Consider the following 24,041-nt stretch of genomic DNA (forward strand, 5'->3'; position numbering starts at 1 on the left):
CTTATAAATAGCAGCAGAAAGCAGAGACATTTATCAGCGTCTCTCCAAGCTGAGCTGGCTCCTTGCCAGAAAGACAGAGCCAAAGGCATCAGTCCCTCACTCCCCTTCTGCTAATTGTAAATTCAAGTTCAATGCCAAAGCCACAGAATGCCAGCTCGGACTGGTCTCTCAAGCAGAAAGCTAAACTGTACATATTGCTCTGAAGGAAATCCCTTGGCCAGAACGGAAGGAAGAGGGCTCTGGAATAAGGCAGAGGCACTGAGCCTCCTGCAGACAGCTCGTGTGTGCTGGCTGCAGCAGAGGGAGGGGATTCCACAGCCACAGTTACCATGGCTCCCTCTGACCCCATTCCTTTGGGAAGCACAGGAATCCTCCCCAGAAGGTACCACTGCCTGCCCTTGGGCACAGGGTGTTACACAACAGGAGGCCTCACAAACTTCTCTTCCCATCTCTCTCACAGAGACACACTGAATCCAGACATTCCCATTCAGTTTTTTCTGGATGTTTTGCAGGAGTGTGAAGTGTCTCCTCCCTCCTGCTGCACAAGGTGTGTGGGGAGCCCTGAGCCCTCTCTGCCCCACAGCTGGCACTCCTTCTCCTCCCACCACACACACACACACATTTTTCCTGTAAGTCATTCTCCATAGAGGAAACAGCCTGTAGGACACAGGAGCTTATGGGATGACACTTCCAGGTTGCAAGCAGCACATTAATTTAGTAAAGGACAGAGTCAAGAGCACCATTGACAGAGGTTTCCCAAATGTTTCCCCACTCATGGTTTGTATCCATTTTGACTCCACTTCTGCATGTTCAAGGCACTTTGGAAACGCAGCATAGAAAAGTTTTATAAAAAGTTTTACTTGGAAAACAAGGAAGAACAATGACATAACTGCAGACAACAATAATAAAATTAACAAAATGCTAATGGCTACCCATTGCTTTGTCCTTGTTGATATAAAAAGTGTAACCTCAGATCCAGTGTACAAATACAAAAAAAATTGTGCATAAGAAATGTACTATAATACTGTACATACAGCATAAACCGTTCAATGAGAATGAATTAAATATAGCTATTTGTCTCCTAACTTGGAAGACAAAAGAATAAAGTTCAAAAGTCCTAGAGTCACTGTAGAAACCCTTTCCAGGGCCTGAATCACGAGCCAACGGTATCCCTGAAAATCAGCAGAGTGAAATATTCCCTTAATGGAAGCCATTATTCATGGGACTGCTGGTTATGAGAAACTAGGAGAAAAAAACACATTGTATTAACTGAGCCAAAGTCAAATCCAAACCGAGTTCTTCCCATCTCCTGACTTGCTACTGGCACTGCTTTTGTTGGAGCCCGCTTTGGATTTCTTCCCTCTGGAGCTGCTGGGGTTGTTTTGGTTGTTGTAGGCCTGGATGGCGAGGTCCAGGCGGTCCTGAGCCACTTTGATCTCCCTCTGCAGGATCTCCAGGTCGGCAGGAATGTTGCCCTCGTTGCTGCTGTACTGCTGCTCCTGGGCAATGTTGGCTTTGTTCTGCTTGTAGGCCATCCTGGCGTTGGACAGCTCCGTGCACGGCATCTGCTCCGGCTTCAGGGAGATGTTGTAGCCCGGGGGAGCCGAGGGCGTGTTCCAGGTGAAGGGGTAGTTAAAGGTGCCAGAGTCAACCAGCTCCTTCTTCTTGGCGTTCAGCGTGTCCCGGATGGTGCCAAAGCCCAAGTGCAGCATCTCCCAGAGGGTCAGGAGCAGACACATGCAGCTCACCCCGTACATGACCAGCAGGAAAATGGTCTTTTCGGTGGGCCTGGAAATGAAGCAGTCGACGTTGTGCGGGCAGGGCTTCCTGCTGCACACGAACACGGGGCTCACCTGGAAGCCATACAGGAAATACTGCCCCACCAGGAAGCCAACCTCTAACCCGGCCCTGGCCAGCAGCTGCACCACGTAAATCCTCATGAGCCCGTCCTCCCGGATCTGCCGCCGGCCGTCGTGCTTGGCTTTGGCAGGGCTCTGCTTCTCTTTGCTCTCCTGGACGCTCTCCATCTCTATCTCTGGGTACATCATGGGATCCTCCTCGTGGTCACCCTCAGCTTCTTCCAAGCTCCGGTGTTGTTTCCAGCGGACGGGCAAGCTCCTCCTCCTGGCTCTCCTGCTGGCCTCGCTGTGCTCCACCATGCGGGCGATCTTATGGATGGCAAAGCCCAGGTACATCACGGAGGGAGTGGCCACCACAATGATCTGGAACACCCAGAACCTGACGTGCGAGAGGGGGGCGAAGGAGTCGTAGCAGACGTTCTCACAGCCAGGCTGCTCCGTGTTGCACACAAACTTGCTCTGCTCGTCGTAATAAATGGATTCTCCTCCCACGGCAATGAGGACAATCCGAAACACAATCAACACTGTCAGCCAGATTTTGCCAACAAAGGTTGAATGGTTCTGGATTTCCTCTAGCAGGCGGGTCAGAAAACTCCAACTCATGGTGGTCAAATGAGTTTATCTACAAAACAAACAGAACCCCCAAATATTTATGAGTTTATCAGTTTGAGTCTAAATGGTTCAAATGCAACCGAGAGAGTCTGAAAACTACAGATTTTCCACCCAGCACCCTCCATGTTTGTGACCACCACCTGCTATCGGGATCCAGCTGCCAGAATTTGCTTGAAGATCCTACGTCTCCTCCGCAGGCTTTTGAGGAATCTGCTGTAAGAAAAAGTAGCAGTTCAGTAGCATTTCATTAAAAATGTATTCCCAAAGCTACTCCCCAGTCCAAGAGAGAGACACAGCTGCTGTGTATGTCACAGGTTGATAAAAGCATTTAAAGTGCAAGCTGACACAGAGACAAGTGTCCATGAGATTTTTGGGTGCTGTTGGCCCCATTCCACCACTGACAAAGGGATTTATTTTAATTTGTTAAAGCCTAGGCTGGTGATCATGGTCTCAGCCACAACCCACAGGAGACACTGTTGTGTCCAAGGGCAGTACCAGCTGTCCTTAATCAGGAAAGGAGGTCCCAGCCCACCTGTGATGCAAAGGCAGGACAACCTGGTGGCCTGAGCAGTGTCACTCTGCAGGGCCAGCCCATGGACAGGGCTGGGCCAAGAATCTCTAACTATGCTCAAACTGTGGATGGATTCAGGGCCAGCATCTCGGGGAGGCTCAGAACCTTCCTGTCAGAATCAGACAAGATTTTGGTGTGGATTTTGTAGTGAAAGCCTGGTTAGAAAGAGTTACCTGCCAAAACTTTCAGAAGAGCTACTCCCCAGAAGTGAGTGGTGGGTGGGTGAGGGGAGAAGGGACAGTGCTGGCAGGAGCTGAGCTGAGCTGAGCCGGAACTGCCGGGCTTGGCCACGCTCCCGAGGGCCTGGCACAGCCACAGGCAACTCTGCCAAATTCCAATGGCTGCAGGGCACAGGTTGCCCAGAGAAGCTGTGGCTGCCCCTGGACCCCTGGAAGTGTTCAAGGTTGGGTTGGACTTGGAGCAGCCTGGAATAGTGGGAGGCGTCCCTGCCCATGGCAGGGGTGGCACTGGATGGGCTGCAAGGCCCCTTCAACCCAAACCATTCCAGGACTCCAGGATAAGTTTGCAATCCTAACAGCAAAAATCCCATCCCTGGAAACTCCCGTCTGGCAACACTTGGAACAAACCCTAACAACACTGCAGGCCCTCCTGGAGCTCCAAGGAGTGGAACTGGTAAAACACAGAACAGCTGCTGGACACTGTTAGAGCAATAGGGGATGAGGCATCTTTCAGACCTTTGATCATGTCAAATATCAGTTTGTTAAAGAATATTAAAAGAAATTATTACATCAGAACAGCATTTGGTGACAGATCCCAAACCCAGAACTGGACAAATCTCCAGCACTCTGATCTTAAAAGGGATTTATTCTTAACCTGAAGAAATTCCAGGACACTGGAAGAAAACTAGTACTTGGAACTATTCAACTTCTTCCACATAATACAGAGTTTATAGGCAAAATAATGAAGTGTGAAGAGATGCAAGCAATGCAGAATTCAAGGATATAAATGTGATCTCCCTCTGGTGGAATTCAGTGATTCACTGAAAAGCCAGGAGCAGGGATATGGTGTAGATGAGCTGTGCAGGACATTTGATTTATCACTTCATGACAGTGAGAGAAAAAAAAATAGCACAGGAGAGTATTAAAAAAGGCCATATAAAGTGATCAGAAATAACAAAAGTCTTGATAAATGATTTCCACATTAGGTCCAAGATCAGTTCCATAATTACAACAGTTCTGAAAATCCCTGGCAGAGCCAGGCTGGACCTTCCCAAGCTCAGCTGGGGAGTCGCTGCTGACAAAATGTGTCCATGGGACACGAGTTTGCAGGTGAGAACTGGAGATGAGTTGTGCAGGAAAACACAGATTGCTGGGGACAGGCTGCTGTGGGTGCCAGTTAACAGGGATGGAAGGAGGCCAGGAGGATCAGGGTGTCCAGGAGAGCTGCAGTGATGGATGTGAGGCTGGCTGGGAAGGAGCAAGGGGTGACCTTACCTCCCTGTTAGCCAGACAGCCCCGGGCGCCTGCGGCCGCATCCTTCAGCACTTCTCCAGCTCAGAGAGTGCACACAGGAGCCTCAAAGGCAGCTGAGGGATGGGCAAGGTGCCTGCAAGTGAGTGATTGACAGAGATCAATTTGTTTAGTTAGCAAACATAGGAGGAAAATGAAAGTGAATTGTAAACCCCAATAGCAATGAGTTAAAATCATGATTTGTCGTCGAAATTACCAATGAGGACAAAAATCTCTCACCCAGGTGGACAGGCCACCTGCACTCAGCCCTGAAGGAGGACATGTTAAAATCAGATGTGTTCCACAGATAAGAGCTACCAGAGGTGCATGCAGTCCTCCCAAGGCTTCAATCCAAGCTTCTCTTCAACACAACCTTGCTGCTGTCACAGAGCACTGGCTGAAATAACAGGTTTTTAACAGAGACCAGAGGTTCCAGTCCCAGTGCAGCCCCTTCCTGCAGGGGCTCAGCACCCCCATTTCAGCAGGGCACCAGCTCTGCCAGCTGAGTTCTGTCAGTGGATGAGGTTTCAGACACCCCACACTCAGCATTCCCCACTCAGAGTCCAGGTGAGGGGCACAGTGAGTCACAGGCAGCAAAGGCAGGGGAATCCCACATCTGGAACAAGAGGTTAACAGAGGGGAGGAGCTCAACACCCCCTCCCAGCACACTGCTCTGCCCATCTCATCACCCTGGGCACCAACAGCACAGGCATGTCCCCACTGACACCTCCTGATTCATCAACTAAAAAAGAGACAAAACCCAAAGGAGTTTAAGAGGTTAATTCTTATTCCCTGAAAATGTCAGGGCCACAGTTTTCACTGAAAGTAAACTACTAAGTAAATTTGAAATTAATTAAACACTGTTGCCAATGTAAATTTGGAGTAACAGCAGGAAGCAGCCTTTAAATTTTCATATACTGTCACATTCCTCAGCAGTTAAGGACAGGGAAGTTTGAAATAAGTGCAGATTTCAGTAAGAGAATCTTTACTTTTAGACAAGCTGCTACCTCCCATCTAAGAAACTTCTTCAAGGTACATGCCAGCTTTTCATGGTGCATCTTCTACCTGCAGAGAGGTCCCCACAACACAGGAATCACCCCTGTGATTCCCAACCCAAATTCCACAAGCTGTATCAATGCACAGAGTGCCAGACCTACGTACACACACGTGCTGGGGCTCCCACAGCCCTGGGATGCAGGAGGATTTACCCAGCCTGTGGTTAACAACCAGGAGATGCCAATTAGTGTGTCCTGGCTGTGGAGCTCTGGAGCTGCCCAAGAGCTGATCCTCTTTGCCAAGGAAGTGTCACTTTGCCCATTCAGTCCAAGTCCTGAGCAGACCTGCTGGGACAAACACAGGAGGGCCCACGAGCAGGCAAAGAACTTCCTGGTCTTTAAGCAAATGTTTTGGTTCAAGCAAAATGACCAGTCATTAAATCTTGGAAAGGTTCAGCCCATCCAAATGAAATGAAGAACAGACCCAAGAACTTCCCAGAGGAATTCTGGGGGTGTCCTCCTGTTCTGTGGGACCAGCCAAGGTCAGAGGGGCAGGTTCTGCCTCCCCACACTGCTGCAGCACCCTGACACATCACAGTAACCTTCACCCAAAAAACACCCACCCTCCTGCATCTGCTGTTTCTGGCAACATTTAACTCAATAAGTTTCCAATGTTTGAAAGAAAAGTCAATGGACACTGACACGTATCTGAGAAAGACAGAATGTCAGCAATTTTAGCTAATTTAAGTCATGCCAGAAAGTGCACTTGAGAGAGACTTTCACTCCTTGTATTTGTCATCAGCTCATTTCAGCACTTCCAGTGAAGCAGGCTGGCTGGAGCAGGCAGGATCCATGATGAACTATCAGAGGCTTATCCCTGACAGAGAGCTGGCTCCTGAATTAAAGCTTTGCAGGCACTGACACCCAGAGAGAACGAAGGAGAATTTGGAGCAGGTACATGGGAAAAAAGAAATCAGCTCCAGGTGAAGGATTTCTGGAGCTAACATGCCTGTTATTCACACACCCCCCAGGAATGGCCCCTCAGGTGAGCCCCCTCCTCTACCCAGCCCATGGGGGGCTGGCTATGAATTTAAACATTTTAACATTGAAAATTTCACTTCCTTTCAGCTTTCTCCTCAAACAGTGATGACTTCCCAGCACTCAGGGTGGGAAGAACTGCCCTGTGGAGCAGCAGTTGCTGTAAAATGCTCAGGATCCTGCCCTTGGATGGGCAGGGACAGCAGTGGGGCAGGAGGAAGCTGCAATGCTCCAGCAGGGTCCCCATTCCCCTGAGATGGAACAGGAGGCAGGACAGGTGGGTGTCAGACAGCCCCATTCCAGGCTGGCAAATCCCAAACACCTCCAGAAGCATCTCCTGGCCTTGTCTCAGCACAGACTGGGCCCAGCCCAGTATGAACTGGAGCCCCTTGGCTCCAGCCCAGCACAAACTGGCAGCTGCAGCACCAAACACTGAGCAGGAGGGTGCAGGGAGTGCTGGTTTGGTTTGGCAGCCTGTGAGGATCACAGACCTGCACTGGATGATCCATGTGGATCCCATCCCATCCAAACTCTTCTGTGATGTTCCTGTGGTACCAGGACTCCCTTCATTCATTCCATCAGTGACAGGAGTGAGCTGGGCACAGCCCCAGCATGTCCAAGGGTGGCACCAAGCTGAGGGGCACAGCTGACACCCTGCAGGGAAGGGATGCCATTCCCAGGGATCCTCCTGAACTTCAGCAAGGCCACCTGGAGGGTCCTGGGTGTGGGCTGGGGCAATCCCCAACAGCACAGACTGGGGTGGGTGGATGGAGAGCAACCCTGCAGGGAAGGACTTGGGGATACTGGAGGATGAAGAGTGAACCAACAACAGAGCAGAAATCCAAGTGTCCCCTGGGCTGCATCCAAAGCAGTGTGAGCAGCAGGAAAGGGGGAATTCTCTGGAGCCCCCAGCATGGGACACACAGGGACCTGTTGGAGGGAGTCCACAGAGATGCTCCAAGGGTTGGAGACAGGCTGGGACAACAGGGGCTGTTCACCACGGAGAAGGAAAGATGGGGAGACCATCTTGTGACCTGCCAGTTTAAATGGAACTTGTAAAAAAATGGGGACATTTTATCCTGTAGTGGCAGGAGAAGGGACAATGCTGTTAAACTATGAGTGGGCAGGGTTAGATGGGACATCAGAGACATTTTACCATGAGGGTGGGCAGGCCCTGGCACAGGGCAGCTGCCACATCCCTGGAAGGGTCCAAGGCCAGGCTGGATGGAGCTTGGTCTAGTGGAAGGTGTCCCTGCAATTAGATGGCAGGGAGTGGTGGAGGGTCCCTAAATTTCCATATTTCACCAGCACCTCCTCAGCCACAGCTTCTCTGCAGGTTTTGTAGCCCCAAGGCAGTTGTTAAGGAGAATAAATATATCTCCAGAAGATGTTTTTCCTCCCTAAATTATTTTTTCCCAGGTCATGCTAATGAAATTTGATTAATTTATTAATGATTTATTTGTTTTGTTTTGGTTTTAAGCAGTTTAAAAAGACATGTGCTGAGCAGGGAAAAAAAAAGAAGAAGAAATGCATTTTTCTGTTGTTAATCAAAAGAGGTTTCATGCTGCATGAAAGTGAAATTGGGCCCACAGGCTAATTAAAACAGTATTTGAACTAGGATGAATGAATAATTAGCATTATTCATTCAGATCTCATTTACATTGAAAAGTAAGAAATTACATGATTTACAAGTACTTTTGAGGAAGCAGAGAGGTTCCCTTGGTTTTTTTTTTAACCTGAAAAACGAGTAAGACTTCACTGCTCAAGAAAGCAAAGAGCTGTGGCCAGACCCAGCACTAGAATGGTGCCAAGACATCCCAAATCCTGGTGAGCCTTGGGCTGATGCCTCCTGCACTCCCTGAGCAGCAATTCCAGTGAACAATGTCCTGAGTGACACAAGGGAAGGATCTGGGGATATCCCTGGGGTAAGACAACTCACCCTTCTACCCTCTGTGAAGGAAGTGGGTTCAATCACCACCACTTTTATTTTCAGCAATAAAGATGAAAAGGAATAAATAAAGTGCACTGAATTATATTTTTAATCTTATAGATGACTTGGGAAGAAAAAGGCTGGGACTTTCTGGAGAGCACACAGTGCTCTTTCAAATAAATCCTCTGTCATCTGGCAGGGCTCACGTGGCAGCAGCAGAGAACGGTTTGGAAAAAGCCACAACGTCAATGTCAATTTGGAAACCATTTCTGAATGGTGCCTTCCAATCCCAGGCATGCTAACAAGGCTCTGCTGATTCCCAGAGTCTTAAAAACCCCACGTTGAATTATGAGACCACAGATCCTCTGTGGGCTATAAATAGAACAGGCAAATATGGGTAAGAGGTAGGGATATAATAAGATTCTTGCGCTGTCAAAAAAATAAAGATGTCAAGTAGGTATGTTTTTGAAAATCAACATATACCCACTCAAGGCCTGAGCTTACAGATAAAGTGGAATTTGCAGCTCAGCCATGAACCTCGGGTGGCCCTGGCGTGCCCTCCAGGTACTGCTAACATGGCAAGGCAAGTGACAATTTTAGCAACACTCCCCCGCAGTGACAAAATTCAAATGAAATCACAGCGTGTTTTGTGCTGGCCCAAAGCAGCTTCTCCTGCACCTACAGCATGGTGAGCAGGGCAGGCACCCCAAATGTGCAGAGCCTGGCATGGAGGAGCCCAGCAGCAGCAGGACAGGCTGAGCCTGGGCTCATCTCAGAGCAGCAGCCTGCAGTGACAACAGGCTCCATGGGAAATGGAGGCTGGGCTGTGCAGTGCCTGCCACAGCAGGAGAATCTTGGAGGCACATTGTGGGGTCTGTGTCACCCTGAATGGCCTGACACAGGCCCAGCTATCAGCATCCCTCCTGAAGGATGGAATGAGGGGGCTCAGCTCAGGGACAGTGAGAAGGAGCTCCCAGTTTGGCACTGCTTCCATCACACCCCTCACACCCAGCCTGCATATGCCAGGAGGCAGAAGTGCCAGCACTGTGGTTGTGAAAATGAGGTTCACTTTTTTGGTAGATTTTAAAAAGTTTTGTAAAAGGCAATAAGAGACAAACAATGAAATAAAAGGTTTTAATAGGTGCTTGGCATTCAGCCAAGAGCACCACTGCTGTTTTGGAGACACCCCTTAAATTCATCAGCTTGTTGCATATTCATCTATCCTACATTTGTACCTATCATACATTTTTAAACTTTTTTTATAAACTATTTTCCATATTCTAGGAACTGTTTTACATGGCCACTCCTTGAGTTTGCCTTTTTAGAGCATGCGTGTTTCTTGGTTGTGGTTTTAATTTATTTTTCTTATTAGTCTTAATTAGAGCTGTGGTTTTTAATTATTACAGATGACTAGTGCTGGTATCTTCACTGGGTGTTATCCAACCAAGGCAGTTCACTTACTACAAAGACATTTTATCAGCTTATGTTACCCCTAAAGAAAACTATCTTAAAAACCATGTCAGCACCACTCATACACATCCACCCCAATATTTGGGAAAAACCAACACCATAATATGTATTTATAATAGTTTTGGTGTGAAATGTGATCAAGGAGGAAAAAAGTGGTCAGAGACTTGTGTGCTGCTTCAGGACACACTGAAACCCCTGGGCAGCCTTGGCCACACCAAACCCTGGGGAGTGCAGGGACTGGAGCCTGCAGCAGGAACAAATCCCTCCTTCCCAAGATGAGGAATTACCCAGCAAGGAAGAGCTGCTGGAGCCCAGAACCAGTCCAGTGTTGACTCCACCAGCACTCCCACATCTCACAGCTCTCCTGCACCAGTTTAACCCCCTGAGCCTGGATGTTTGAGCAGCTCCTGGAGGAACTGGGCTCCTGCAGCACTGGCAGGTCCAGCACAACCACCAGGCCCTGCCTGCTCCTGCTACTCCATGTAGAGCATCCAGTGAAGCACAGGAAAGCTTTCCATGTGGGGTTCAGCTGGATGTTGAAAACAAGGAATTACAGCATAGGTAAAAGACTTTTTTTTAATTTGAATTTGAAGTTCAAGCCATACAAGAGAAAACATTCAACACTGTTGTTCTGAGACCAAGACCAAGTGTTTAACCAAGTTCTGAGCTCCTGGATTGCCAGCCCAGGCTATCTGCAGACAGCAGGGCTGTGGACTGACACCCTTAAAATCCAAAAATCCAGAGGGCATCCTTGAGAAAGACTGTCCTACCAGCTGAAATGACCTTCAGACTGGGTGAACGTGGCCCCAGGTGCACAGAACCCCTGAGTGTGAGCTGCCAGTCCCCATCCTCCCTGCCATGGGATCCTGCAGGCTTCTCCATGAGGTGATCACACAGCCAGCACCCATCTCTCAAACAGCAGAGTTCTCCTTCCTAGGAGCAGCTCCTGGACCAGGCACCACATGCTCTCTGGGCAGCCTGATCCTATTAAACACCTCCAGAGACAGGAGCATTGGAAAGTCAGGTTGGGCAGTGTGATCCTACACCTGACCATGCACACAGTAAAAAAAGCTTTTCTTATGTTTAAGTGGAATTTTCTGTGTATCAATTTATGTCACCATTCCCTGGGGACCATGGAGAACAGCCTGGGCAACAGCAACAGGAGCAAAGCAATTTAGCAATTTTTCCTGTAAAAATGAACATAACAGAGAAGGGACAAGTTGCAGGGACTTGAACCAAACAAGCAAGAGAAACTGTGACCTGAGATCCTCCCCCTGCCAGTGCAGGACAGCTACCTCACTGTGCTACTCATACTGCCATGATACAACATAATACATTATTAAAATATTAAAAATATTGTGCTGCTGCCTACAGGGAACTGTGTTCTCAGCAGTTATTTTAACAAATATGGCAAATGGAAGGGTAAAGATGGAAAAATTGCAGTGGGAAGAATGACAAAAGTGAGGGATAGAAGAGGAAGGGAAGGGAAGGGAAGGGAAGGGAAGGGAAGGGAAGGGAAGGGAAGGGAAGGGAAGGGAAGGGAAGGGAAGGGAAGGGAAGGGAAGGGAAGGGAAGGGAAGGGAAGGGAAGGGAAGGGAAGGGAAGGGAAAGGGAAGGGAAGGGGAGGGGGAAGGGAAGGGAAGGGAAGGGAAGGGAAGGGAAGGGAAGGGAAGGGAAGGGAAGGGGAAGGGAAGGGAAGGGAAGGGAAGGGAAGGGAAGGGAAGGGAAGGGAAGGAAGGGAAGGGAGTGGAAGGGAAGGGAAGGAAGGGAAGGGAAGGGAAGGGAAGGGAAGGGAAGGAAGGAAGGGAAGGAAAGGAAAGGAAAGGCAAGGAAAGGAAAGGAAAGGAAAAGAACGGAAGAACGGAAGGAAAGGAAAGGAAGGAAGGACGGAAAGGAAAGGAAGGAAAGGAAGGAAAGGAAGGAAAGGCATAAGGAAAAAGGAAAGGAAAGGAAAAGGAAGGAAGGAAGGAGCACCAGCACTGCCCCAGGGACAGGCAGTGTGTTAGACAGAGGCCCAGACTATGCAAACCCACTGGGATCACCCGGGAACAGCAGCACCTGGGCCCACCCCAAACCTCAGACCCACAGCCCCAGGCACTGCAAGCGAGAGGCAAGAAGTAAACAATTCCTGTTCCCCAGACAGACCCCAAGGGTCCCAAGGGAAGAACACACAGAACTCTGGGCACTGCATCCCCAGCAGCACTGAGGGACAGGCCCTGCCTCTGGACAATCTGCAGCATCCCTGTGCTTACCTGGATCCCCCCAGCTCTCTGGGGAAGGCCATCCTCCATCCTGCATCCTCCATCCTGCAACCTCCATCCTGCATCCTGCATCCTCCATCCCACCCAGGCAGGCATCAGAGATTTCCTTGCCTTGATGTGATCAGTGATTCAAATAACCACAGCACCCCTTTCACTACACCCAATTCCAGTGCAGCCAACAGCTCCACAGCATTTCCCTGGGGCTCCTCCTCTGTGCTCAGAGGGATGAGTGTCAGAAGAAAATGACACACTGGAAGCAGCTGACCCAAATATCACTCTCACGGCCATTTCGGGAAAGGAGAGAGAAGCCAAAAGAGAGCAATTCTGTCGGCTCCTGTACATCAGAAGCAAAGCTCTCAGCTGCCTGAGAGGGAGGCACTAGGATGGGCATGAACACCTAATGCTCCCACCACCATCTTATGACAGTCAGGAGAAACTATGACACTGTTTGCTTCATAGATAAGCCTCAGAAAGTACCATGAACAGCTTGTAAATGAAACAGATACCACACACCCCGACACAGTCTGCCACAACGTCCCCAGTCACCCATCCTGCAACACAGCAGCTGCTTCTCTGTGACCCACATTCAAAAAAATGAGTTTTATTCCCCAGCTCTAGCTGGTCTAGTGGGAGCCACTGCTGCAGGCTACAACTCCACCAAATCCACATCACGTTTTCTACAACAGCAGAGGCAGAGGAGGCCACTGCAAACCAAAACCTCACCTCTCCAGACCCTGCCTGCCGTGCTGGTGCTTTCAGGGCACCCAGTACTTGGAACACCTCTGCTAAACTGGGCCTGGATTGCTCCTGTGCTGGGACACAGAGGAGCAGAGAGCCTTGCAGCCCCCTGTGACTTCACCCAACTCTGCATGACCCCAGGTGGAGGGTGCCAAGCTGAGCAGGACAGCAGCCAGCTGTGCCAAATGGCACAACAATCCATGGGGATGGTGTTGGGATGGACAGCCAAGGACAGCACCTTGCCACAGAACAGGTCCACAACAAACCAGCACTTCACTCACTCTACTGCTGCTTCAACTTCTCCCAAGTGCTGTTAAACCACAGAAACAGCTGACGAGTTTTGTTTCATAAAGTTGGTTTTACACAGTTTATTCTGAGACAAGGAGCAGTGTAAGGCAGCAGATTGCCATACTGGCACTAAAATGTTACTCCAGCTTGAGTTCAACAGGAGTCTTAACAGTTTTATTTTGCCAAAGATAAAATTTAGAATATAAATATGCACATAGATTCACAGACTTATTTGTTTAAAAAAAATTCCTGTAATGAAGTAAGAAACATAAAACTGTCCTTTTCTGAAAGACTTGAATACTTTGAGACTCCCTTGGGAAGAGACCTGAAGCGCTGAACTCCCTATGCTCCATCACTCCAGCTGGGAAACACACACACCAACTGGGGCTTTTCCCCCTGAGAACAGCTGGAAATAACTCCTGTTTCATGAAAGGAGGCCAGAAGCTCTTTTCCCAGTGACAGGCACGCTGCACCAAGCACACAGTGGCAGACGGGTCAGTTTTTCCACCTGATTGCTTTCCATGGCCAAGGATTTTATCTGACTTATTATCGACACGGTTTGGGACAATTAGCAGCAAATTGAAGGCAGATCAGGCACGAGGCTTGCCAGGGGAGCAGCCAGGGGATGAGGGGATGCTGTGTACTGGGCTGTGGGGCTGCTGGAGGAAGGAAAAACCCACTGAGACACTGCAGCCACAGCTGCAGTCAGGGTGACAGTGCCAAGCTTCTCCCAGCTTCCTATTTCCAAGCTTCCAGGATTTTAGGAGGCTGCTGCCATCTTGTTAGTCACTGAGTGAACTTCATGCTTGCTCTGTAATGCTCTCCTCAAGCTCCAACCAGGAGCCAGCAGATCTATTTGGCATGGAGGGAATGCACAAGGGCTGGGCCACTTCCTAACAGAGCCCAGCAGCTCTGCTAGCAAAAACATCCTTATACAAAGGGTAACTGAGGAGCTGCTGTATCACAGCTCATTCACTCTCACAAAGGGCAATTAGCTGCAGATAAGATCACTCCTGATAAGGAAGCACTGGCTGTTTGGAGGATGGTCTCATTAAGGCAATGGCACCCACAGTGCCAAGCACAGTCACAGACTGGTTTGTTTGTGTGGCAAGGGACTTAAAGCCCATCTTGTTCCTCCTCCTGCCATGGGCAGGGACACCTTCCACTATCCCAGGCTGCTCCAACCTGGCCTTGGACACTTCCAGGGATCCAGGGCAGCCACAGCTGCTCTGGGCAGCCTGTGCCAGGGCCTCACCCCTATCAAGGTAAAATATTTCATTTTAATGTCCCATCTATCCCTGCCATCTCTCCATTTAGAAGTGTTGTCCCTTGTCCTTAACTACAGGCCTTGGTAAAAAATTCCCATTTTTCTTCTAAGCCCCCTTATAAGCTGAAAGGCTCCAGTAAAGTCTCCTCAGAGCCTTCTGTTCTCCAGCTGAACACCCCCAGGTCTCCCAGCCCATCTCCAGAGCAGAGCTGTTCCAGCCCTCAGACCATTCCCACTTCAGATTCCCACCTGTATCTTGACCCTGCAGAAACCCACCATCAGAAACAGGCTCAGCTTCAATGTCACTAAAAGGGATGACAAACCCATCCAGGGAAAATGATGTGACTCCTTTACACACAACTCACAGCACCAGGAACAGCTCCAGGCTCTTGGCCAGCCCATTCCCCTGGGACTCACTGGGAAACTGGTTCCCACTGCAGGGACTGGGGGAAGGTTACAGAGCAAAGGGCCAAACTGAGGAGTCCCAGCAGGGAGGGCTGGATGGATTAAGGGAGCAGGGAGATGGACCCACCCTGGCTACAGCCATTCCTAAAATTGTCTTGGGACAGGGAAGCAACTGCCATGACAGCTCTGCAAGACAGGGATTGTGAAGAAAATCCTGCAAAAGTGTAGTTCTACAAACCCAACATTCACACAGGACTAAGGACACAGAGCCAAATTAGTGGGCATTGATTATCTGTACAAATACAATGAACCAGGGGAAAAGTCAGTGTGATTTCTGGAAAGGCACTTCCACCTCACAGAGGGCTCCAGATCTGGGTTTTAACCTCTGCAAGTTTCTCTCATCTGAGGCTTCCTGTAGGGACCCCAAAAGGCTACTGGAAAAGGGACTGTCCCTGTATGGTGAGACAAGGGAATAGGAGTAAACAGTCATTTCCTGCAATGAGAGAAGTCAGAGCATGGGTCACAGGGAGAGGCAGACTGGGACACTGCCTGGATGTGACCCTGGATCCTGATGTAAATATTCAAGGGGAGATGGATAAGCAACCATGAAGAGCAGCACAGGGACCACATGAGTCTATGCAACCTGGAAATAAAATAGCAGATGGAATTCCACATGGATAAAGTGATGCATACATTGAATAAAACAAATAAGTCTCATTTTCACCTAAAAATAGGTATGCCCTGAGATAGCCTCAGCAAGCAGGAGATCTTGGGGCTGTCAGGCTGCTCTCTGCTCTGGCACTGCTCAGCACAGCCCCAAAACAGCATTTCACCAGAGTCAGAGGACAAGCACACCCAGCACACACTGCTGTGTCCCCTGAGTGCCCATGGCTCACCTTGGAGTGTGGCTCTGCTCACTCTGGCCAGCTCCTGTCATGGAAACAAGGAACAGAAGGAGCTTGGAGAAGAGGTATGGAATGGCTGGTGGGGGAAGGACAGTGAAAAAATGCAAGGAGGCTGAGGGGGGAAACAGGCAGGGAGCTGTGACACCCTGAGTAGCCTGGAGAAGGAAAACCCCTCAAAAATTGAAAGCCAGAGCAGTGCCTCAGGCAAGGGTAAGTTTAGGCACAAAGTAGCTGCATGTTGAGAGAGCCCAGAGCTTCTCCCATGCTCTGCTGCAGCCCCTACATGGGACAGGTCAGAAACAGGACTCTGGAGCAGGCAAGATTCCATCTGGTCCACGTGGCTGCTCCAAAGGAGCCAGCAGAGAGTGGCTCCAGAGGTTGGGGAAAAAGCCCCTCCATGAAGCAGCTGAAAGAGAGGCACCAGCAGATGGCAAAGGAACAGAACTGATACATGGGGCTGTAATTCACTGCTCAGTTGCAGCCCCCTGGAATTCTGTATGTGCCAGACGATGCCAGGCAATGAGAACACCTGAAGGGCAGAGATGATTTATTTCTGTCCAGGGCTCTCCAGCACAGCCCTGCAGGGAATCGGATTCTGCAGACACCCGATCAATAGAGCCTGGTCACAGATTGCAAAGAGAGCAAGAGCAGGAAGGAATACAAACCAAGCTGGGGATGGCACTGGGGAGAAGCTCCAAGGCAGCTCCAGAAGGAGCAAAGACTTCACACGAACCAAGGAATAAAGATAATTTCCATATGGCTCCGTGGAAGATCGCCGTGTGCTTCCTCCCAAACACTTCAATTTTATTTTGCTTTATAATATCTCAGGAATCACAGTTTGCACCATGAAAATTCTTCTCATTTCAAAACAGTTTAACTCCATATCTGAGCAGCAGCTGAGTAACTCCTGCGAACAAATCTGCTACAAGTAAAATTTAGTCATTTCTCAACTACTTCAGTGTTTACCATGAGAATCAGGAGATTTTTAGATTTTTAGGAGGACATATTGCATGCAGGACAGCACACCTGCGAGACACATTAGGAACTTTAACTATTTTAATTTTATGCCATTAAAGAAGGTACTGACACCTAGGCCAGCCCCATGAGCACAACCTACCCCTTGTGCCCACAGACACAGCTCTAACCTCAGCACTCTGCAGCACCGGCTGTCACCGCTGTCCCCAAATCCACAGCAGAGCCAGGCTGCCAGGAGTTAACAAGGAGTCAAAACTCCCCCTCAGGGGAACATGGGCACACACAAGACATACAATCACCCTTCCAGGCTCTTGACTATTTTAAGCAAGAGAGAGATACAGAACTTCACAGGCTATGGCTCCTTCTGAGTCTGGCAGGGCTGCACCACTCATGCCGGGATGTCACCGCGGGCAGGAGATCCATCCCCTGCTGCCACCAGCATCATCCCTCATCCTGCAGGAGCTGCATTCCCGAGGCACACCACAGCCAGAGCCATGCTTACACCCAGAAGTCATTTTTCTACATTCCTTCATCAGCAAAGCAGAGTGGACAGAAGCATGCCCAAGACGTGGCACTTTCTGGGAAGGCTTTGGGGATGTTCAGAGGAGAGGGAATGCTGAGCACTGTGCACACGCTGCACCCCAGGACAGCAGATGAACGGGACAGCAGAACGGGGGCTCGATGGAAAACCATCAAATGCAGCTGCCAGGCTCCTCCAGCGCCACCCATCGGCATTCGGACTGGAAAGGATGCGAGGCACAATCTGCTGGTCATCCATATGGATGCCTCCCTCCCTCCCATCCTCCCTCCTTCAGTCCTCCTCAGTATCTCAATCGAGGTCAGGCATGCACACTCAGACTCGTTTTCTGACAAATTTGTAACTAAAAAGCTGGAACTAATAACTGTGAGAGCCCAAAGCTGGTTTCATGGACTTGTTTAGGCAAAAAGCTGGCTGACTCCACCAATTTCCATCTAGGCAAGGTAAGAGAGAGAAATCCTTCACTCCCATGTAAGAATGTAAATCCCAGCTCAGTGAGTCATTTAAATCTAATGCAAAGCTTGAAACAAATCCCGCTAATAATCCGGGCTGCTCACTTATTTACAGCTAGGCATGGCTTAAGTACCTGGATGATCTGGAAATACCCCCGAGCCCCCGGAAAAGAGCCTAAACTAGGCTGGTCTGGGAATTAATCACAGTGGTATGAGCAGAACTGCTAATATGAACCGGGGGAGGACTCTGTGTGTGTGTGCTGAAGCATCTGTTCAAGTTTAGGCATATAAAACATTTTTCAGCCCAATGACTCCAGAGGGAAATGCCTCATACATCAGCTCATCTGACTCAATTTTTCCATCACACTTCCTTTAATACAGTTTTGTCCATAAATACACTATTTGTTTTTTCCAAATATAGATTTTTATTTATAGTCAGAAAACCTTGTAACTTGTGTTACTGCTTAAAGCCTTGGGTTCTGCTTCAAAACAGAATCATGTACTTCCTTGAACCAGAATCATTGAGGAATTACTAGCCAGTACTGAGGTATGAAACCAAGTTCTCTGTGTTTGCAGAACTAAAAGGAATTTCTTTTTGCTCCAATATTTGGCATTCTCACTATTTCCTTCACCAATAATCACCAGTAAGATCACAACTGCCCAGCCACACATTGTGTATGTCAATTATCCCACACCACATCCAGGAACTTTCACCTTAAATCTTAATTTTACACCAGAACAAAGTCAAGTTTTCAAAAACCCCAACCAGATCTTCCAGACAGTCCTGAATATGGGGAGAACTGTGCGTCACTACCCGAGCAGCGATAACAATTCATATTTATGGTATGAGGAGGTCAGAAAAGGAAATGCTAACATTGCCCTTTTCCCTCCAAGAAGCATTTTGAAGATAAATTCCTTTTTGTAGCTTTTAATGGAAAGCAACGAGCCTCCCAAAACCAGGACCAAGAATGGGCAGCGAATGGGAAATTTGGTGATTCTGACATTTTAAAAACATAGTTTTTTTTCAAGAGCGGGATTTAGGTATGGAGCAATACTGAATCCAGCAAATGAAATGTGATTTAATACAATTTGACCATTATTAACCCTAACTTGAGTCAATAAAAAGCACAGCCTGTTATTCCTGTTATAACATTCCTGTTATTCCACAAGCAAGGGACAGTGGAATTGCACTCCTGCTGCTCGAGGGAAGTGTGGAGAGCAGCTGGAAACACTGATAAATGCCAGGGGCTCCTGCAATAAAACCTTCACTCTGTTCCAAAGCAGGGCACCCAGAGGTGAGGGGCTGGCAGCAGGGTCCAGGCACCATCTGTAACTCAGGGAATCTCCCATCCTGCTGGGCAGGAATCTGCTTCCCTGCACAGGTCAGCAGGGACAAAGCAGAGCCACCATAAAAACCAGGGAATAGTAACAGAACTTTTTTATGGTAATAATTTGCTTCCTATTGAGCAGATTAAAAATACATAAATCTGGAGCACAAGTCAACCCTGTGGAGTGGCAGCACAGAACACAAAGGCTGGGAGCAAAGGATCACCTTCCCCCTAATGAGGCAGCAGCGCCCATCCCCCGGGAGCGACAACAAAGGGGTCCATTATCCACAGGATTTAACTCCAAGTGTTTAATGATCGCTACCCTTGTCCGAGTTCCACCGGGCTTCAGAGAATCCTGAACGTCCCTGCAGGAAGGGTGAGGCACCAAAGAGGCAACACTCCTGGTGATTTCCATCTTTAAAAAAAATTCTGAAACTTTTAAGCGGTGTAAGGAAAGAGGCACAAGATCAGCCCCCTCTCCCCCCAGCTCCAGGCTGGTGGTGAGGCTGCAGCTGATTTCTGAGAATCACAGAATATCCCGAGGTGGAAAAGACTCCCAAGGATCACCAGCAGCCCCCTGCAGGTGCCAGTGGCCACAAACCCCCGAGATCCCCGCAGCAAGCAGGGGCTGACCCTCGGCCGTGCTCCAGCCGCTCCCCATGGAAGGTTCCCCATCCCAGGAGCGCTGGGGTCAGGAGCCGACCCTGGGGCTCGGCATTCCCCAGCTCCCTGTCCCCACAGAAACACCACAGCGCTGCATTTTCAGTCCACAACACACCCAAGGAAGGCACTTTCTGCTTTATCCAACTCCTAACTGGGCTGCTCTGCTGGTCCTAAGTGCCTGGATCACACCAAGGTGCACCTCAGGCACTGGATCCCATCCCTTCCTTGGCAAAAGTGGTGGATGAGGAAAGTCTGGGGATTTTTTTGATTCACAGAAGTTACTCAAATTACTAAATCAAGAAATTTAGGTATTAAAATTAATCACAAACTCTTCATCAGTGATTAGATTCCAAAGCTTAAATTTTTTTTTCTTGTAAACTCTAGAAACATCCAAGCCCAGAAAAGACTTTTAAAGATGAAGTTTCACCTAAGCAATATAATTTCCACACCAATTACCTTTAGAACCACAGAATCCTTTAGAAAAACTGTGCCTATAATTAAAACTCTCCGGGGTGTACCAAAATCTTTGCAAAATTCTTTAAATTGGTCTCAATTTGCCCAATGTCTGAGTTTTAACTTTCCTCCTACCGAGGACTGGAACCCCTGGAATTCCTCATCTCCTGTACATTCCCAATTGTCTTGGGGCTCCTCTCTGCCTTCCTCAAAGCAAGCACTGTGCTCTCAGTCCTTGCCCCAAATTTTCCAGTTATTTACCAGTATTTGCATCATTTGCACGTTATCTGTGATGAGTTAGGTGCTTGCTTTGAATTGAGGGGCAAAAATAGTCCTTAATGAAGGGCTAAGGATGAGAGATATTTCAAAGAGATTTCATGACAATTCCTTGCCTAGAATCCTGCATTCAGACCTGTGAGTTGCTTTAAAAAAACTCCAAAATTGTACTACTGTTGTATAAATTAAGAGATCACTTAGATTTGTAAAAATAAATGTTTTTATTAGCAATAACTCAGTAGTCCCCTCCATCAACGGTAAGTCAAACAAAATCTAGTCTGAAAGCACTAAGGCCCTTTGGTAAGGACAGTCTGTTAGCAAAATATTTTTAATAACTTTTCATCACTCAAACTAAACCAAACCATTTCAAAAGGCCAAGAGGTGCTGGGTGACAAACCCAAGGAGCAGCTGGTCGTGTTTCCAACACAGTTCAAAAAACACAGACAAGTTTCATGTGATGTAAAACCTCCAAAGGGACATGTCACCGCGCTCCCGCACTGTCCCGTGCGCTGGCATTTCAATTGCAATGTTAGGTAAGTTCCTGATTCTGGAGAAATACCCTACCAAGGGCTCTTCTCTTGGAAGAAGGCAGACCTTGCAGACCCCACGCCCAGCCCAGCCCAGCCCAGCCCCGCAGCTCTTACCTGGCCGCCTCCAGGGCCGCAGCCATGGCCAGAGGCCGGGCCAGCGCAGCACTGCCCCTCGGAGCAGCCCCTCGGAGCAGCTCCCGGGGCACTGCCAGACAGCGGCAGTGTGACAGCTCAGCCCACCCCTCCGAGGCAGCAGCGACCACAGAGCCCGCAGAGCTGCGGAAGTGCCCGAGTTAACGCAAGCACTGCCGCAAACCCAGCGCTGGCCCTGGGAGTCACACGGCACAGCGAGGCTCGCGTTCCCTTTTAAACTCCTCACCTACCCCCCTTCCCAGCGCCCGGCTGACCTGCTGCCTCATTAAAGCACAAACACAACTTTGGAACAGACTTGGAAAGCACCAAAAATACACAGAAGGGCACCTTGCATTTCCCTAAACATGAGTCTTGACAGAAAACAACTTTTTCCCTTAAATGACCTGGAGAAGGGAGGGTTTGGTAACTGCACTGACAGCTGGTTCATTGAACATCCCCGGGACATAGATTTCTAACAGGAAGGGACAGTTTGGGGTTTTTCTTAACCAATTATCCTTGACTTAGAGCAGGCAGGAGACATGGAAATAATAACAAAAATCAACGGTCTGTCAGATAGAAGGGTTTTGTTCTCTCTCATTTCCAAATACCAACCAAACACCCAATGAAAAATCAGAACCCGGTGGTACCAACTGTTGCTCCAGAATCCGTACAGCACATCCCTGCCCTAATTAATCCCTATCAACTATCTCCTATTTGCAATGTATTTGACGGTGGAACAAAATCAGCACTTCACTGGGTAGGAAGGTCACACCGACCAGAAAGTGTCAGGACTAATTCCTACTAACAGAAATGAGAATTGGCTTTAAAAGGCCAGTAAAAATAGCTGCACAAATGTCATTCTTGTGAAATTTTATGACGCTGGGTGAAAGGCCCAAGGGACGCCAAAACTCTCATCTGATACAAGAGCAGGATTCTTCTCATCGTGCTCCGCATCCGAGGGGAGCACAGAGAATCACGGAATGTCCTCAGTGAGAAGGGACACACAAGGTCATCAAGCCCAAGCGACGGCTCTGCACAGGACACCAACAATGCCGCCAGGAGCGTGTCTGAGAGCTCTGTGCAAACACTCCTGGCGCTGCAGAAGGGGCTCCTCCAGCAATGCCAAACCGCACGGCTGCGGCCCCACAGCTCGAGGCAGGGCTGGCTCGGCTGCCAGCAGCGTTATGAGGGTTTATCCGGACAAGGGATTCCGAGCAGGAGCTGCTGCTTCAGGGACTGTGCTGGAGCTGCAGCAGCCAGCGCTGGGGACCCGTGTGTCCCGTCCTGCCCGGAGCCGGGAGGGACAGGTGGGCACAAGGGTGACACAGAAGGACAGGGGTGACACGGAGGTGACACGGGAGGACAGGCCGGGCACGGGGGTGACACAGGTGGCGTCTCCCGGTGCGATCGCTCCGTTCCCGCGCTCGGCAGCGCGGGCAGCGCTCCGCTCATCCCCGAGGTGCAGCCGCGGGCCGGCACCGCGGCCGCCCGGGAGAGCCCTTCAGGCAGCACCTCCCTGGGGATGAGCAGCCCGGAGAGGCCCGTCCCGGAGCGCGGGAGGCAGCGGGGAACGGGGAGGACGCGGGGACTCGGGGGGTGACACCGGCCCCTCCCGTCGGAGCGCGCCCGGCTCATCCCGGCGCCTCCGGCTCTGCCCGGAGCGCCCGGCTCGGTCCCTCCGGGCTCCCGCCTCCCTCAGCCCGCGGCGGCTCCGTCCCCCCGGGGCCCGCGGCTCTGCCCGGGCTCCCGCCTCCCGGTGCCCCCGGAACGGCCGCTCGGTCCCCCCAGCCTCCCGCCGGCCCCAGCGGCTCCGGCCCCTCGGGGGGCGCCGCTCGGTGCCCTCAGGCCCCCGCCCGGCCCGGCCCGGTCCCGCCGCGCCCTCAGCCCCCACTCACCGGGTCCGGCCCGTGGCGCCGCCGGGGCCCCTCGGCCGCCGAGCCCGGGCGGGGGGCGCGGGGCGCATGCGCGGAGTCCCCTCAGCGCGCGCGGGCCGGGGCGGGCGGGACCGAGGGACCGAGCGGGCGGGAGCGAACGGAGCGGGACGGGGACCGGGACACGGGGACAGGGACAGGGACCGGGACACGGGACCGGGAGCGGGCGGGGACGGAGGGAGCCGGGCGGGCGGGAGCGAACGGAGCGGGACCGGGACCGGGACACGGGGACAGGGACAGGGACCGGGACACGGGACCGGGAGCGGGAGCGGGCGGGGACGGAGGGAGCCGGGCGGGCGGGAGCGAACGGAGCGGGACCGGGACACGGGGACAGGGACACGGGACTGGGACCGGGAGCGGGACACGGAACTCGGGAACAGAGACACGGGACAGGGGACCGGGACACGGGACCGCGACCGGGACTGGGACACGGGAACAGGGACCGGGACCGAGTCAGGGCGGGGACACAGGAACAGAGACACGGCCCAGGGACCGGGACTGGGGTCAGGGACACAGCAGGGGATGGGGACAAGGACACGGCACTGCGATCAGGGTGGGGACACGGGAACAAGGACACGGCACTGGGGTCAGTGTAGGGACACGGGGACAAGGACACAGCACTGGAATCAGTGTAGGGACACAGGGACAAGGACACGGACTGGGGTCAGTATAGGGACACGGGGACAAAGACACAGCACTGGAATCAGTGTAGGGACACAGGGACAAGGACACGGACTGGGGTCAGGGTGGGGACGCAGCAGGGGATAGGGACTGGGACACAGCAGGACAGAACATGGGGAGCAGGACAGGAATAGGGAGGCACACTGGAGCAGGGCTGCGGACAAGGACACCACAAACAGGGTGAGACAGGGACATTGGGAGCACAATAGGGACAGGAGCAGAGCAGAATGGAGACAAAGCAAGATGGGGATGGGGATAGCAAGAGTAGGATGAG

The 24,041-nt window shown here is 50.6% G+C and overlaps 1 protein-coding gene across 2 annotated transcripts; it reads right to left on the reverse strand.

Annotated features, from left to right (window-relative positions):
• Window positions 1-838: 838 nt before the first annotated feature.
• On the reverse strand, window positions 839-23,118 carry GJC1 (gap junction protein gamma 1). Of its 2 annotated transcripts, none has more exons than XM_079327738.1 (4): window positions 23,051-23,118; window positions 4,497-4,608; window positions 2,612-2,681; window positions 839-2,481 (listed from the first exon to the last, which is right to left on the reverse strand). In XM_079327738.1, exon 4 carries the CDS (start codon window positions 2,460-2,462, stop codon window positions 1,281-1,283), a length of 1,182 nt encoding a protein of 393 aa, XP_079183864.1. In that variant the 5' UTR covers window positions 2,463-2,481; window positions 2,612-2,681; window positions 4,497-4,608; window positions 23,051-23,118; the 3' UTR covers window positions 839-1,280. The 2 variants fall into 2 exon arrangements, with proteins under 2 accessions (XP_079183864.1, XP_079183863.1); XM_079327737.1 differs by having other exon boundaries at window positions 2,612-2,684.
• Window positions 23,119-24,041: the final 923 nt, after the last annotated feature.

The sequence above is a fragment of the Erithacus rubecula genome (assembly GCF_903797595.1).
Source record: "Erithacus rubecula genome assembly, chromosome: 27".
NCBI classification, from domain to species: Eukaryota; Metazoa; Chordata; class Aves; order Passeriformes; family Muscicapidae; genus Erithacus; species Erithacus rubecula.